This window comes from Meriones unguiculatus, chromosome 11 (genome assembly GCF_030254825.1).
Source record: "Meriones unguiculatus strain TT.TT164.6M chromosome 11, Bangor_MerUng_6.1, whole genome shotgun sequence".
Classification (NCBI taxonomy): domain Eukaryota; kingdom Metazoa; phylum Chordata; class Mammalia; order Rodentia; family Muridae; genus Meriones; species Meriones unguiculatus.
The window spans coordinates 244,351-261,351 of NC_083359.1; the positions used below are offsets into that span (position 1 = coordinate 244,351).

Here is a 17,001-nt window from a genome sequence, read left to right on the forward strand (position 1 = left end):
TTTTAGCTGTAGTTTCGTTGTTGTAATTCTTCTGAGCTCCTCTTTTGTGTTGGAGTCCCATGTGAAGTCAGGCTGCTAAGACTGAAACTAAGCCTTCAATGGTCATTACAGTCTTGAGTGTGTGGTGACTTGGTGTATTTTTTGTACAGAGTGACCACTAAAAACCCCTTTTAGACTCCCAGTAAAGTGATGGGCTAGCATTTAACCTAGGAAAGCAGCTCCATAAGGCATTTCAATATGAAAGGAAAACAAAATGAATTACTAATACTAATGGTAACAGGCTTTTTATACACAAATTACTTTGTAGACATTAAATCATCTTTAATACAATTGTTTGAAAGAGAAAACCCATCTCTGTAGAATTCTGGGCTGTTAGAAACATTCTCATTGCAAGAAGTTTTCTAGGTTGTACATAAATATTTAGTGTTAAAAATAACCCAACAGAGTTAGGCGGTGGTGGATCATACTTTCATTCCCAACACTGGTGAGGCAGAGGCAGGCAGATCTTTGTGAGTTTTAGGCCAGCCGGTCTACAGAGTGACAGTATGTTCCAGGACAGTCAAGGCTGCGCAGAGAAATGTCTCAAAAAAACAAAACAAAACAAAAACAAAAAAAACCCAACCAAACAAAAACTAAACAGGCAACTAATGACTGAGAGAGGGAGAATCAGTTTTTCCCAGAGATGAAGCCCCTAATTGATTATCCAAACCAAAGTGGTCAATCCTGGAAATGTATACAAAAGCAACACTGAGTGATCTCAGCAGGTTGTATTTGTGTGTGTGTGTGTGTGTGTGTGTGTGTGAAATAATAAAGTAGAGGCTAGCAGTTTGAGAATAAGAGGAGGGTCATGGAAATGATTGGATAGAGGAAAGGGAAGGGGGAAAGTTTTGTAATTATATTTTAATTAATTTTTTAATTAAGTGGAAAAAATAAAAGTAAGCAAACATTAACTGTGGATATTGTCTTACTGAATTAGGATTTTAAAAAATAATATGTTATCTTAGGAAAGAGCTGAGAACTGTAAACACAGATTCATAGAAAAACTGTCTTTCACCAAATGGTAGTGGTGCACACCTTTAATCCCAGCACCTGGGAGACAGAGGCAGAGGCCAGGAAGATCTCTCAGTTTGAGGGCAGCCTGGTTTAGTGAGTTCTAGGATAGCCAGGGCTACACAGAGAAACCCTGTTTTAAAAAAACAAAACAAGGGGAAAAAAAGTCTTTAAGATGGAAATTATGGCATGCCCCACTACGGCCAGCTATACTCCAGCCAGCTGTACTCCAGCCTGTATAAGTGCAAAACAGTACTCATGCTAACAGACACATTTCTTAATTAATTAGACCGGTCCTGTTGGTATACTGTCTCTAGGTTATTTTTGTAATCTCAACTGATTTTTATTTCTTTAACTTTTATATTTTTTAACTTTATAAAATATTTTTATTTAATAAAATGTTCAATTGGTACAAAAATTAAATAATTAAATATATTTTTTAAAGTTTTAAAAATTCTTTATATCCCAACTGTAGCCCCCTCCCTCCTCTCCTAATCTCATCCTCCCACCCTTTTCTCCCTCTCCCTTCTCCCCTACTCCTCAGAAAAGGGGAGTCCAGGTCTTTTAACTTTTCTTCTTTATTTTTTTCTTTAATTTGTTTCTTTAGATTTTTATTTCTTTAGCATTCATTTACTTTCTGTAAAGTGGAAAGGTTGTTTTCAGTTGCCGTAGTAGTCGTTTTTCACTGAATGTTCTTGTGCTAAGTACTAGACAAGCTTCTTAGTGCCACAGTATAGGTTGGAAGATATGCCCTACTGGACATGTTAATGAGACAGGGGGATCTCTGAGTACCAGGCCAGCCTGGTCTACAGAGTGAGTTCTAGGACAGCCAGGGCTACACTGACAGACAGGGCTACCCTGTCTTTAAAAAAACCAGAAAGAGGAAGAGGAGAGAGAGAGAGAGAGATCACTATGCTTTGGGGTTATAATGATCAACAATAATCCTTAATTTTTTCAGTTTTCTTTATATCACCTTTTCACCATTTCTTCCTTCATTTTATAGGCTTCAGGTGTCATTTCTGAATCCAGAAGTATTTGTCAGCTGGATGACTGTTTGGAAGATACTGCTCATGAGCTCTGGGCTATGACTCATGATAAGATCTTAGGGTCAAAAACTTCAGCCACAATGGGGGACAGCAAGGACAGCCCAGATCTAGAGACCATGATGCTCCGGATGGAGGAAATGGAAGTAAGGTCTTGGGCTGCTGGTCTGTTTTGCCAGTGGGGCTACACCTGTGCTCCTGATCACACTGCTGACACTCAGTGTGGCAGAGCCACAGATCCTGCTTTTAAATCCAAGCTCTGTTGCCAACTAAGTGTAAGACCTTGGGTCAGTCACTTGCCTTGTCTAATACACAGGGTATTTGAGAATAAAAGATGGTATTTAGAACACCATCTGACATATAACTCAGTAAGTGGCCTGTACTGTAATCACTTCATTAACAGTGACTTGTAATTTCAAAAGCATGGAGACCCAGACTTGGTCCCACAGTTTGGACTATTGACTTTTGCATCTATTGTTTATAGGCACCATTCAGTTGCCTGTCAGATCACAGATGTCCTCATCTTTAATTTCTAGACTACTACCTTCAGATTGACTCCTTTTTCTTATAAACTTTTAGACCTCAGACATGAGCCATCCTACTGGATTATTCAAGGGCAGGAACTGTTCACAATTAACTTACCATGATTAGCTCATTTCCTTCTCATTGCTAAATAGGAAATTATAAAGAAGACAATTTTTGGTTATTTTTAAAAGTTTAAAGACGCTCTGTCCTAAAAAAAAAAAAAAAAAAAAAAAAGACGCTCTGTCCTATTCTTTTAACTGCTTTCCCTCTATTGGGGTAACTGTCTAGATCTAAGCTATCCTAAGAAGTAGAAATAGATAGCATCTGTCTGTTTAGAGACAAAACAATAATGAGGTGTAAAATACAGGTAGTCCATAGATGGACAGGGACATGATGTGTCCTCACAGCAAGCTCTAGAAGACAGGCTGGCTGAGGTTGCAGCCATGCTAGTCATGCTGATTCAAGGCTTCTGTCATTAGATGCTCGCTTTCTGTCCCCACAGACACCTGTTCTCATCAGTGTCTGTCTGCTGAACATTTCTAAACTTACTACTTCTGGTTTATAATGAAACTTACGTTTTCTCATAAATTAAACTTTCTTTTTTAAAGAAATACCAGGAGACAGTTCGCCAAAGATATAATAAAATTGTATATGCTGACCCTCACTTACGGATGCACGAAGAAAGAAATGGTAGGTGTTTCTCCCTAACTCCACCTTCAATATTTTACTCTTGAAGTTTTCAAACATACTGACAGGTTGAGAAAAGTTGTCCAGGGATGACCAAAATCTCCACCTTGTCCTGTGAGGTTACCATGTCGCTGTTTACCCCTTTGTCCTCAGTGCATCTCAGCTTTGCATTTCTGATGATCTTCTCTATGCATTTCAAAGTAAATTGTTAGATTTTACTCCAAATGTGCAGCGTCAGCTTCAGTTTCATATTTATTTATGACTTTGTTTTCTGGGGTAAATTTACATATAAGGAAGGGATAGGGCGATAGCTTAGTGAGAGGCTGAAGCAAGAGAATTGACAGAAGTTCCTGGGCCAGCTATGCAATGAGAGAGAGCCTGTCTCAAACAAAGGGGAAAGTCCTCACTTACATCTAAGGTTTCCCTGACCTCCACTCATGTTCCATGCTGGGCCAGTGTCTACATTCTTACATCTGCATCACTCACACTCACACACACTCATGCACCCACACGCATACACAAATTTATTAACTTGAAAAAAATTACATATAATGCACAAAGCTTATGTGTCATTTGAGGAGTTTTGACAAACGGATTTTTTTTCTTACCCAAACTTCTATGTAGATACAGTGCGCACTATTGCTGCAGAAAGTTCCCCATGTCCTTCCCAGTCAGTGCTATACTTTAGGTAACATTGTGCTTAGTGCGTGTTGATTAATGTAGAGATTTAAGCAAGTATGGCCTCTTGCTGGCAGATGTGTTCTTGTGTAGACTCGTTTGGTCAACATAGCATTTTATAGTGTATTGTTGCTTATTTCCTCACTCAAAAATTACTGAATTAGAACACAGATTTATTCTCTTAGAGTTTGAGAGGTCAGAAGGCTGAAAATAAGTCTCAAAAAGAAGTTGAGGTGCTAGAGGAGCTTCCTTTTGGAGGGTTCTGATGAGGATTTGTTCTTTTCAGTTCTTCCAGTTCCTAAGGATGCCTCCATTCCCCACATATGCCTTGTTATTCAGTGTCTGTTTCCATGGTCATCCACTTTTCCTTCTGTAGTCAGGCCTTTATTTGTTTGCCTATAGTGAAGATGCCCATAGTCACATACATAGATTACTGTCCCCACCCATCTCAAGACCTTAAAGTCCCTTCTGCAATAGAGGTAACACAGAATCCAGCTATTGGTTGGAAACATCTCAGGGTCCATTTACCCTACTAGTTATCCCTTTTCTCTATCCCTCCCTATTTCTTCCTGAGTAGTACTCCTTGAAATGTACATACCACATCTAATTTGCATGTTTGCCAGTGGATCTTTGGTTGGTTTCTTCTAGTTTGGGACTATTAAGAATAAATCTTAGGCTCTTCCAGTTCCAGATGCTGTGGGAGCCACAGGTTACCGTGCAGACATGGCCAAGTCCAAGACCACACCACACACAACCAGTCCAACAAATGGCACAGAAATGGCATCAAGAAACCCCGTTAACAAAGATAGGAATCTCCTAAAGTGGTGGACCCCAAGTTCCTGAGGAACATGTACTTTGCCAAGAAGCACAACAAAAAAGGCCCGAAGAAGATGAAGGCAAACAATGCAAAGGCAATGAGTGTGCAAGCAGAGGCCATCAAGGCCTTGTGAAGGCTGCAGCTATTAAGCCCGAGATGCCAAAGGGCCCCAGCCGCAGACTCAGCCATCTGGCTTTTATCGCTCAATCCAAGGTTGGGAAGTGGATTCGAAGCTACATGGCCAAGAGTTGTAGGTTCTGCCAACCAAAGCCCAAAGTTCAAACCAAGGCAGGGGCCACAGCTCCAGCTAAGGCCTGGGCTTTAGCCCTAGCTCAGGCTTCCAAAGGTGCCCAGGCCCAAGCCCCATAGGAAAGGCTTCTGCTAGTGGAAAGACAGAGGGACTGGTGTGACACACCCACCTACACACTATTTACAGATGACCAGTGTCCTATGCTGTTTTTACAAATAAATCTGAGTCAAGATCTGTTAAAGAAAGAAAGAAAGAAAGAAAGAAAGAAAGAAAGAAAGAAAGAAAGAAAGAAAGAAAAGAAAGAAATCTTAGGTGCTCGAGTGGTGGGTAACTGCATTTGTTGCTTTTGCAGAGTACCTTGGAGTTCCCAACACCCACATGAGTGACAGTTGACTGTAACTTCAGTTCCTGGGGATCTGAATCTCTCTTCTGGCCACTGACGCAGCAGGCACACAGTGTACACACATATGTACAGGCAAACACTTACATAGGGCAAAGTAAAAGTTTATTATGAATCTAAAAGAAAACGTGGTGATCTGAAGCTGAGGCAGGAGGATCACGAGTTCTATCCTGGGTACCATATGAATTCCAGGTTAGCCTTGTTTACATACAGACTCTGTCTCAAATCCACTGTAAACATTAATTTATAATCTTTGTATGGGCTATCAGTTTTTATTATTCTTGGACAAATACCTAAGAAGTAGACTTAGACTTGCCAGGTCATGTGCTAAGTTTACAAATTATAAAAGCCTGCCAGACTGTTGCCAAGGAGGCTAAGCCCTGTCAGCTCCCTTCTCCGTTGAGTTTCACTTGCTTCCTCTGACAGCATCAGTCTTATACTATGTCCTTGTAATGAGTCTGGCAAGGGTATTGGTCATCTCATGGTGTTTCCGTTTCATTTTCTTCAAATATTTTTTAGGCTTTCTTGTTACTTTTAGTTATGTGTATGTGCCTTTGGGGTGGGAAGGTGGAGGCACGCAAAGATACTGGATTTCCCCCTAGTGCTATGTCTTTAAGTTGTTGAATTGCCAAGTATGCTGGGAACTGAACTCATGTTCAGTTATGGAACTCTTAGCCACCGAGCCATCAATCCAGCCTTCAATTTCTCTTTCTTGGTGAGTAATACTTTGAACTTTTGCAAGTGATCAGTAGCCAGTTAACATCAGAATAGAAGCCAGCGAAAGTTTTGCATTGGGAACATGGATTTGTTTATATTTCCACAGAAAATGAAAAGCTGTGGATACCATCAAAACTGATAAAGATTAGAACTGAGCAGGAGAGGTCTCCTGAAAACCTTGGCCACTAACCCAAAAAGCACGTAATTCATCATGAATGTCTCTGTTTATAATTTCCCACTATACCCAGTGTAATTATGTCTTAAAAAAAGAAGAGGGAAATATAGTGACAGTTTGGCAATTTTGGTTTCTTTAAGAGCACAACAATATTATAAAAATGTGCTTTTTGTTTTAATCTCAGGTGTAGGGATGTGGGGCTGCTTTGGACTGTCAGCATGAGCTGGCTATGATTTTCCTCATACTCTAGCCAGAGGCATGGTTTTGCCACCTGCAGATAGTTTCAGTGATTGTGTGGCATTTGGAATTCTGGGAACTTTTCAGAGGGTATATAAATGCTAGAGCCCCCCCCCCCCATAGGTGGGGTTGATGGCTGTTGGTCTTTCAGGGGTATTGGTTGTAGTTTGTTAGTAGTCATGTTCAAAGAAACAACAAGAAAGAAATTAGATTCAGGGATCTCTATCTTTCTCTCTCTATATATATATCCCTCTCTCTCCTATCTAACGATGGGGGTTGAAACCAAGGGGGTGGGAATAAAGGGTGGCAAAAAGAAGAACTGAGATAGTAGCAAAATCCAGCTACAGCCAATGCTGTATAATTCTTTATGAGAAGTCCAAAATTTTGTCTGCTTTTTAATTGAGTTATCTTTTATTTTTAATTATATAGATTGTGTGTTCTAGGCATAAGTTCTTGTCAAATATAAGTTTTGTGTTGGTTTGGGTTTTTCTGTGTTTTGTATGTTACAGTGCTGAGGCTTGAACCTTGTGCCTTGCATGTGCACACAGTGTAACTCTGAGCTGTCTTTCCAGCACTGCCTTTTTGTGTGCTACATTCGCATGGTTGTCTGACCAGTGTTCATTGTTACCCTCTCAATTTCAGAACATTTATTTTCACACTCTCTCGACACCAAAACAACCTTCTGTATGCATCAGTGTTTAAGCACCCCCCCTCCACTCCACCAGCAGTTGCTGGCAGCCAACACTCAAGTGGATTTTTACAGATAATTGTTTCCTGTGTGTAGCTTAACTACTTCCTCTTCAATGACGTTAACGTTTTAATTCTGATAAAAACCTCAATCACCTTTATATACGATTTCTTTTTTGTGGCTCAAGGAACCTTTGCCTGCCACTGAGGTGAAAGGATGCTGTTTTCTTCTAGAAGCTGTATGGTTTGTGTGTTTGTTTGTTTTCACTTTAATAGTCCATCTTAGATAGCTGTTTGTGGTTTGAGGAAGAAGCTGGTAGATATTTACTTCTAGTTCCATTTGGTGAAAGAGACTTGGTTTTCTCTTCCATTTTTCAAAACTCAAACATTTACATTGTGGTTGCAGTTGCTAGGCTGCTGCCACAGTTTGCTGGGAAGCGTTAATCGAATCTGTTTGACTCATGTTTGTCTTCCTCACAAAGGAGTAGATGTGGGTGAGGATTACCCCGATGGAACTTAAATTCAGTGCATATTACACTTACCTAGAGATGTGAAGGAAGCTGCAGGTAGGTGTTTGATGCCAGCTTATATCACATGGAGTTATTTCAGGATACAGATTTGGGTCATTGTTTTAGAAAAAGTATTCTCTGTGTTAAATTTTGACAGAAAGATCTAACAGAACACTCATGTGCTCTTTTTAGGTTTGCATTTAGTTGTTCTCGTTACTTGTTACTGACAAACTCTGACCTCTCCCTCATGGGTTGGTAATGGAATTGCTCTTCTGGGCCTGGCTTATGTGATCCTACCTGTGCAGTACTTTTTCTTATACAGGCCAAGCGGCCATAAACAAAAATGCTGAGATTCAGTGTGCTTCCAGAGCCTTAAAGTATTGAACTTTCCAATTTGAGATGCTCAACCAATGAAGCTTATACACATCTCAGAATCTAAACCACTCCTGCATCTGAAACACTTCTGGTCCCAAGCAATTAGAGATACCCAGCCTTAATTTTAGAACTCTCTCCCTTTACCCAGTTCTTGCTTGTAAACTCCCACAGCCCGTTTTAGCAGGCTACAGTTGTTTGTCAAGGTGCCTTAACTTTCCTAATTAAGCCCAGGTCCCCTGAGGCCTAGAATGTTTGTCACTCAGTCATGCTCCCATCGTGCCTACTGAAGGTGCAGCAGGGATCATCCTAATGACTGTGTAGTCAAACAGTTGGCATTTTAACTTTTTTTATTTTTATTTTTTAAGTTGGAGACACAGGAAAGGAATGTGTTTTACTGATGGTTTGGTTATGGGCCACAAAAAGTTAGGTTACATACTGTGAAAGACAATTTTAGGAGGGACTTAGTGTCTTCCTTTCAGGAGGAGAACCTTTAATTATTAGTTGCTGTATAAGTCTCTGTGTAGAGGCTGCATTAACATTTAAGAGGAGTTTTTTAGGGTCTGGGGAGATTGCTTAGCCATACTACTCTTGAAAATGACTGGAATTTGATTCCTAGCACTCAGGCTCAGGCTCAGGCAGCTCTAAACTGCTTATAAATGCAGTTGCATGGCATCCAGTGCCCTCTTCTGGTATTTACAGGCACCTACACTCCAGTGCATATACCCACACATACACATACACAATTTTATTTTATTTTTTTAAAGAGGAGCTCTTTAGAGCACTGAGAACTGAAGTGAGTGCTGGACACATTCCAGCATCATGTGGCCACTGTAGGAATCCAGGAATCTGTCCACTGTAGGAATCCATGCTTGTTAGCTTAGGTACATTACAGAACCAAACTTAAAGTGTCCTTACAGTTATGTGGTGTCTAATCCATTTCTTTCAACTCTGAGAATAACTGAAAATTGGTTGTGCTCAGTAGTGGTAACATTTGTTTTACAAAGGCTGACCTTGTCATTGTTTGTTCCTGACAGTGTGTGACCACAAACATGCATGCACATCAGAAAAAGTATCTTGCTGGAACTTTACCTGAGTGACAGGTTTTTTTCTCCCACTTAAAACACTTTTAAAACTAGAAATCACCTGAAACTCAGGAGAGCTCTCAGGCTAGTTAATAAATTACTGTTTTGACTCTCGTGCAGATTTTTTGCAGCAATGTCCAAAGACCAGTTAGATGAGCTAATTACGTGTTCAAGTCTGAGTGGCTTTCTCCTGCTTCAAAGAGTAATCAGAGCATTTAAAGGTTAAAAAACAAACTCCATGACTTCAAACTCCTTGACTGGCAGCTGGGTCCCAGTAAAATGGTGTCTCCTAAAGCCTTGCACAGACTGGGCAAAGAGTCTCCTGTAGAGCTGGGGAGTAGTGCTCCTTTCTGACTGCAGACTTTTGTTTCTCTGTAACTTTAAAATTCACCTTTGTGTTTGAAGCCCCTCTACACCACTGCCTGTCTCTTAGCGTGTGAGAAAGATAGCTGAGACTTCCTCAAAGCTCACTAGCTACTACCACACTCTTAAGAAGGACACACTTTTTCTTGACAACAGTCATTTTATCCCTGTCCTTTCTAGACCAGAATATCCCAGCAGTAAGTGAAAGGCCTTTGGCTCCCCATCCAATCAAGATCACCAAGACAGCAACTCCCAAGGACCCAGATGTGAACATCTTGTTAGAAAGGCCCTGCAATGCCAAGTAAGTGGCAGTGACACTAAATTCTGCATCCCTTTAGTTCCCATGTGACAGAAGTTGTTTTGAGCCAGGTCTTGCAAACTCTGTGATGGGCTGGTAAAACAATGGTTCTGTGGCGGGCATTGAACACTTGCCTTGTAAGGAAGCCTCCAGGACACTTGGCAGCATTTAGCTGACTTTCAGTCTGCATATACAAGTTGTGCTAACAGTTAGTTTGAGTTTTATTTCTTCTGTGGATCAGGAATGCTTGTAGAGTGGGGGATTGTTATGGTAAAAAAAAAGGGGGGGGAGGGGGAGTAGCCAATGGTGGTAGGGTGCTGAGTTTCCTTCAGTACGAGGAAGACAGCTATTATAGTATAGGAACAGCTTGCCCTTTCTTAACTTTGAATGCCTTCATTCTTCTGTGTTCTCAGCTCACTGGAAGAAAGTGTGGGAACAGCGGAGGGATCAGAGAAAAGGGAGTCCTCCTTTCCCTCTATTGGAGAAGATCTGCATCAGAAGGAAGGCCGAACTCTCCTCTTTGTCTCACCAGGGATGCGGCACAGCATTGGTGATTACTGCAGTCGATTTGAGCGTTTTCTGCGGCTCATATCTCATGAGGCTATAGGCTCCTTCAACCCATGGCTAATAGCTGAAAGGTCAGTAAAATTTCTGTATCTTTGTTTATAGGCCAAGGACCAAATTTTAAGCTTGAAGAGGAGCTGGAGAAAGGACTGACCAAGGACTCGTTCTTTGTTTTGTGGTTCTGGGGTTCCAGTTGCTGCTCATGGGCAGCCTCCCCTGTGAACTGCTCTTCAGAAGCAGGGGCCCATGAAAACAACTTGGGCTCTGCCACTGGGAGGAGTAGAGTGCCCTTGGGTGTCTTTCTGTCAGGCAGACTGTCAGGCTGAGCTCAGGGTGCCATAAAACACTGTAGCCTGAGAGACTTGAAACACAAGATTGTCTTTTTCACAGTCTGGAGGCTGGTAGTTATCTTAAGAACGGAGTGTTTGGTGAGTGTTCCCTTCCTGGCTGGCTGACAGCTGCCTTCTTGCTCTGTCCTCTAGTGACAGAGGTCCTCTGTCTCTTCCTTTTGGGGCACTATTCCCATCATGAGGACTCCACTCTTGTGACCTCATTTGAATTTCATTTCCTTCCAGGCTCAGACCATCACATTGGGAGTTAGGGCTTCAATGTATGAATACAAATACTCAAGTTGGGGTTGATTTCTTGATGCTGTTGGTGAGGAATGTACTCCATCAGAAAGCACAAGTTTTGCTGGGCAGGAAAATAGACATTATGAAACCCTCATGACTGAAACACACTGGCCTTGCACTAGCCAGCAAGCTTCTGACTGCACAGTTCTTACTCACCTCCTCTACCTCCAGGTACCTCCTCTGAGTACCACTTTATTACAATTGCAAAGTGTTTCTTTTCATTGAGCTAAATAGTATTTTTTTCCTTAAATGTGCCTCTTATTTTCATTCTTGTTTTATATATATTTATGAGCTTGTTATATCCTGAGCTGTTTCTCCTTAAGTTATTGGAGGCCATGTGTTGCCCAGGGCAAGATGTGCACTAAGAAAGAAGATGACTTAGGACTTCAGGGCACCTAGATTCCAACACAGGACATCCAGAAAAATCCTAAAACCAGTTACAGAGAAATTGCCAGTGAGCATAGGAAACAGCCAGTCCAGACTGGGAAAGGAAGACAGGGGGCAGGCATCAGGAGGGGTGTTGCTTAAGGAACATATTACTGAAAGGAAACCCTACATTATGCTGCGTGCTGTGCTCAGTGAATGAGAAGTGCATGTGTGTTTCCCTCAGTTTGGTGGAGAAGCAGCAGTGGGAATAAAGAGAGAAGCAAACACAAAGTGGTCACTTCTGTTTCCAGAAATGACACACATAGTGATTTGGACTGCTTCATCCCTGAGGGTAACTGTTAATAGAAAAGCTAGATTAAAAATAAAATGTGTACACTTAAAGGCATCAAGATACTAAACTAGGTAATGAAGAGTAACTAGGGCAGGACCCTGGAGAAGACGGCTCAGCCCACAGTGTGGTGCTGAATAGTTCACTCTGGAGGACAACACTGCCACAGCCTCCTCAGGTCAGAAGACACAGGTTGGAACCAAAAGTACCAAGTTAAGGTTGGTGAAGTTTCTTCACTTTGTTGTTTCTGGTGCTGGTATTGAACCCAGGGCCTTGTATATTCTAGACCACTACTCTACTACTAAGCTACATCACCAGGCCTTGTGTTACTTCCAACTGAAGCCCTGAAAGGTTGCATTCTCTGTAAGTTCAGGTGACCTGATATAAATGGATCTTTTTAGGGTTTCCACTTACTGCCACATCTTCTCAGTTGCTGAGGTGACTCTGGATGCTGATGTTCCCCAGACTCTGTGTGTAAAGAAACATATTTTCTCTGGAGGAAAATCATGTCGCCAGCGGAGACTTAAACAGTGTCTACTTTATAGTGAAAATAGGAAGAGAGAGACAACAATAACAGCACATCCACAGCAGCTCCAAATAGTGAAGCTGTTTACAGACTCAAATAGCTGCCTGTGTGTACATAGAAGTAAAAGACTCAACTTAGCATTTTGCCAGAGGACTGGGAGCTAATTAAAATATAAACATATAGCTGAGGCTAATATTTTATATATGCTTTCTGAAATGAGGAATGTATTGGATAGGCTCAGTAGCAAATTAGATATAGCAGAAGAGAAATTTGGAAGCTTGGAATATGGATCTGTGTGTGTGTGTGTTGCAGAAAGGCAAACTTAAAGATAAAAAAGTAAAGATGAGGTGATTAGAAACAGAAGACCAAGCAGTGTGGTCTATATAGTGAGGTTATGGGCTTAGAAGGAGGGGAGAGTAAGAAAATGAGTCTGAAACAATAACCAGAGAGACAGTGGCTATCATTTCCAAATTAACAAAGGCCATGAAGACATAAGAAGCCCTACAAACCCCAATTAAGTCTGAAAATATTTCCATATGATTTATGTATTAGTTATATAGGAGAAATAGTGATTTATAAGGAAGAAGCCTGGCAGACATCATCACAACTGAGAGGCTAAAGTCAGTAGTCATCATTAAAGGGACAAACATCTGTGGGGAAGCAGTATCCCTTTTTTGGCATCTGTTCTAGAAATATGTAGCTGACGGTGATTGTAAGGGAATACTGGACAACCCTAGATATGGGGACAGTGTGGCGGGGGGAAGCTTTACTCTTCAAGAAATGTTATGGTCATGAAAGAGACTGAGGAATGTATTTTAAATGAAAGTAGTCTAAAGAGGCATGGCAGCTAAATAGCTTGGACTGGATCCTGGACTATAAAAAGTTTTAAGGGCCTTATTTGGATGGTTGGCAAGGTTTGAATAAAGTCTATAGGTAAGATTAGATGATGGGTTTTAGCAGTTACCACAGCTGTCTACGTGGTGTCTTTTCTAGGACACACTGAAGTTCTTGAGAGATACCAGCTCTGCAGCGTACTGTCCCAACAGTTCAAATGAAAATGGCTCTTTGTTGTGTGTACATGTGTGTATGTGTAGGCATCTGGGATTTGGAGAACCCTGACCTTTCCCACAGAGAAAGCATGCACCTTCTCTGAGCGGGGATTGGATCATTTATTTCCAGTTACCTCTATTGTTAGCCATCTTGAGATCCATTTTTGTCTTTTTTGGTGTTCTTGCAGGGTATGGGGATCTAGGTACTACCATCTTAATTCTGGGAGCACCAGACCCCTCACCTTTTTCTTCTCCAGAATGATCTTGGCTCTTCAGGGCTTCTGGATCTTTGCACAATTTCTGAGTTGATTCACTAGGTTTTCATGAATACTGAACAGCTCCGTGTTTGGTTGCCCACGCCTTCAGCTGTGTCCTTTGTCTTCCAGCTTTTCAGATGAGCTGGTAGATGAAGCGCTGGGGGCCGTGGCCGCGGAACTGCAGGATATGTGTGAAGACTATGCAGAAGCTGTGTTCACTTCAGAGTTCCTAGAGGCCGCTGCATGAGAGCTGTCCAGGCAGGGCCCTCAGATCACTGCAGGAGGGACAGCACCACCCCGTGTCAGCCCAAGGGGAATCTTTGTCCTCAGTTGCCCACTGAAGAGAAATGCCAGTGAGGTCATCCTCACACTGTACTCTCTGTCTTGGCAATGGTTCTGGAAGTTATAAAAGGGTGTGTTATATTTATTAGTGCCTGAGGAGCACAAGAGGATTATAATGGTACATTTTCAGAATGTATAATTTTGCTACTGAAATGGTGTGTTCATTCCTCTGACTCAGTTTGGAGATCAAAATGTTTTGAAAGGTAATGGATAAAGATATTTTACATAGGGATTCCAGCCTCTGTTGAACCCACAGGGGTGGGGGTGGGAATTAGTGCTAACCCAAATGTAGTTACTGTTTGGTCCCAGCATCTGGCTCCTGTTGGTCAGTGCCATTCCTCACACTGTCACAGGGTACAGGACTGGGTGGCACACCATGGGAGATGTACTGTGGGAGTGCCACCAAGCCTCTGCTCAGCAGCAGTGGAAGTGGGCGGAGCCAAGCACATCTTTCTCCAAGGCTCACTTCCTAAGGGGTTTTCACACTGTTTCAGTTCCTCATAGTCACTTGTTGCTATTTTGACACATGCTGGTATAAAAGGCATTTCTCTGAATGCAGTAGAGGTTTGAGGACAGGAGAGGGCAGTCCTTCCCCATGCCAGCTCACTCTCCCAGAGGGCAGAAGCTTCTCTTCTCACCACAGAGCATCCAGTCTGGAGGAGGGAGCTAAGGGGATGACTTGAAGACTTTCTGGAGGGAGGTAAGTGGGTGGCTTGAAGACTTCTGAACTGTCCAGAGGACTAAAGACATTCACCTGGCCTTTTGAAGGTCATAGGTCCTATGCCAAGGTTTTTAGAAACTCTGAGTTAAGAAAAAGAAAAGGAATGTGCATAAAAATGAGGCAACTGCCTGGAAAAAAAAGTTTGCTTCAGTTATTTTCATGAGGTTTGGTGAAAGAAATGTGAAGAACAAAGGAAAAGGCATACCCAAGGACTACTGTGAATCTAGCTACTACAGGTGCCCCTGAGTGGCTTCCTGGGATTGTTTCTGAAGTACCAGAAGTTCCAGTGGTGATTTAAGCTTCTTGGTCATACTTATTTGTGCAAAATTGATTTTTATTTAGTATTTTCCTTCTTAATATTACATAACCTCAGAATGTAAAGGGCATCAGGGGATTCATAGGCCTTCATTCTGGAGAGTTAAACGTGTGCACTTGAGCCAATAGAAGCACTTGTCATTGGTAGTGTAGAGTCATTTGTATGGCAGTTTTTACTATGTTTATTAAAAAAAAAATAATAAACTCAGTATTTTAAATTGTGAACATGTCTATTTGAAATAATTTACATTTCCTTTTTCCCACAGGCAATGTGAAATGGGATTTACAGAAACCACTGAGAATACTTTTGTATTTGATATGAACATAGTGGACTATTTGCCACCTCAGAGAAAAATAAATGCTAATAAAACCTAACATTGATTGAGCACATACTAGAGTATTGCTCTAAAGGTGTTCTCTGCACTAACTCAATGCTTGTGTACTCTGTGTGAGACAGATACAATCACACCCCCATTAATAGATTCGAGCAGGAAGGGGTAATTTGGGCCAGCTAGCCAGTGTTCATGAGATATACCATGGTCATGGAATCACTCACTCCCATGAAAATTACTATGTCACTGTGCTCCCACCTCTCCTTGTCCCCACTTTAGTATCCCCAGACACTGCTTCTGGAGCAGTGCCTTTGCTAAGTACTTCCTGCTGCAGCCTGTCCCTGCAGGTCTGGCCCAGCCTCCTGTACAAGGTGATCCCCACTAGCTCAGGTGGTTGAGCCTCACTCATCCCTGCCTTGTGCCCAGGGTCTGCTTCATAGCCCAGACGGCAGCCTCAGTGAGACACAGAAGTGAGGCACAAGGAATAAGGATTTGGAAATGGGAATTAAATCCCCTGACTCTATAAATTCCCCTGCATACAGCCTGGCAACCAGACCACTAGAATTTTTGCTTCATGAACACATGTGAGTCATTCTCTAATTCCTTCGATTTTCTCATGGCATGTTTTAGAGAACCATGCATGAGTTGAGTCTGTTGGTGCTACAAGAGCTCCCCGCAGTTTACTGAGATGCTTGTATGCTCTTTCGTGCTCCCTTCCATAGGCTGACTTTCATTGCCAGGCCAGACTGTGTCTCACCTGTTTAGCCTTGTCTTAGATAGACTTGAGGGCAGGGATTCTGCCTAGCCCAGTGCTGTTGCTCTGCAGGTTCACTTGATTTAATACATAGGGGTTGGATCAGGGTACAGGCCACAGATACCTGTTGACCTTGTGTGATGCCAGCAGATGACCATCTATGAGGGTGCACATTAGTCCCTAGGGTCCACTACATTGGCTTCCAGCTCATTCTGGGAAGCTTGTCTCCCTCTGTTAGACTGGGGGAGGTGGGGAGCTAGGGGATATCTGGCCCAGCTGCTCCTGGGCCTTAGTCTGGCTGCTCCTGTTAATTGGATACGGGGCACAGGATTAGAAAGAGAGGTGAGTGGGGGAGGGAAGGTGACTGTTCCCCTTTCTCCTTGGTGTGATTGCCCTTCCTGCATCAGGGTGGGGTGCTGGAAGAGGATCAAGTGTCGTGAGAGAAAGTTCTCGCCCTTTTCTCTCCACTAAGTCTAGGTCCCTGCATCACTGATTGTGGAACTCCCTGAGAGTGCGCAAAGGAGGCAATGCTAGGAGGGGACCCAGTGGCCACAGGCTGACAGGTGGAAGGGTGATGCAGATCCATATCAGGGAGCTCATCGTGTCCCCTGAGTACAGTGCTAGTGTCTTAGATTAGTGACACTGGTAGGAGTTGTATCCTCACTATGACTCCTGGTCACCACTGAGGTACTCTCTGGAGCAGTAGTTCTTAACCTTCCTAATACTGCAACTCTTTAATACATATCCTCATGTTGTGGTGACCTCCAACCGTAAAATTATTTTCATTGCTACTTCACAACTGTGATTTTGCTACTGTTGTGAATTATATAAATATCTGTTTTCTGATGGTCTTTTGGCAGTTACACCCCACAGGTTGAGAACCACTGCTCTGGAAGTTGCC

At 42.3% G+C, this 17,001-nt stretch overlaps 1 protein-coding gene across 5 annotated transcripts in view; it reads left to right on the top strand.

The window, feature by feature from the left end:
* Kiaa0753 (KIAA0753 ortholog) overlaps positions 1 to 15,406 on the top strand; it is a 52,261-nt gene extending 36,855 nt beyond the window's left edge. For all 5 annotated transcript variants that reach the window (XM_021641664.2, XM_060363344.1, XM_060363343.1 and 2 more), the window contains 5 exons: positions 2,054 to 2,239; positions 3,227 to 3,308; positions 9,776 to 9,896; positions 10,307 to 10,531; positions 13,766 to 15,406. In XM_021641664.2, the coding sequence (XP_021497339.1) occupies positions 2,054 to 2,239; positions 3,227 to 3,308; positions 9,776 to 9,896; positions 10,307 to 10,531; positions 13,766 to 13,883 (732 nt within the window). In that variant the 3' untranslated portion in view covers positions 13,884 to 15,406. The remainder of the gene's footprint in view (positions 1 to 2,053; positions 2,240 to 3,226; positions 3,309 to 9,775; positions 9,897 to 10,306; positions 10,532 to 13,765) is intronic.
* The last annotated feature ends 1,595 nt before the right edge of the window (positions 15,407 to 17,001 follow it).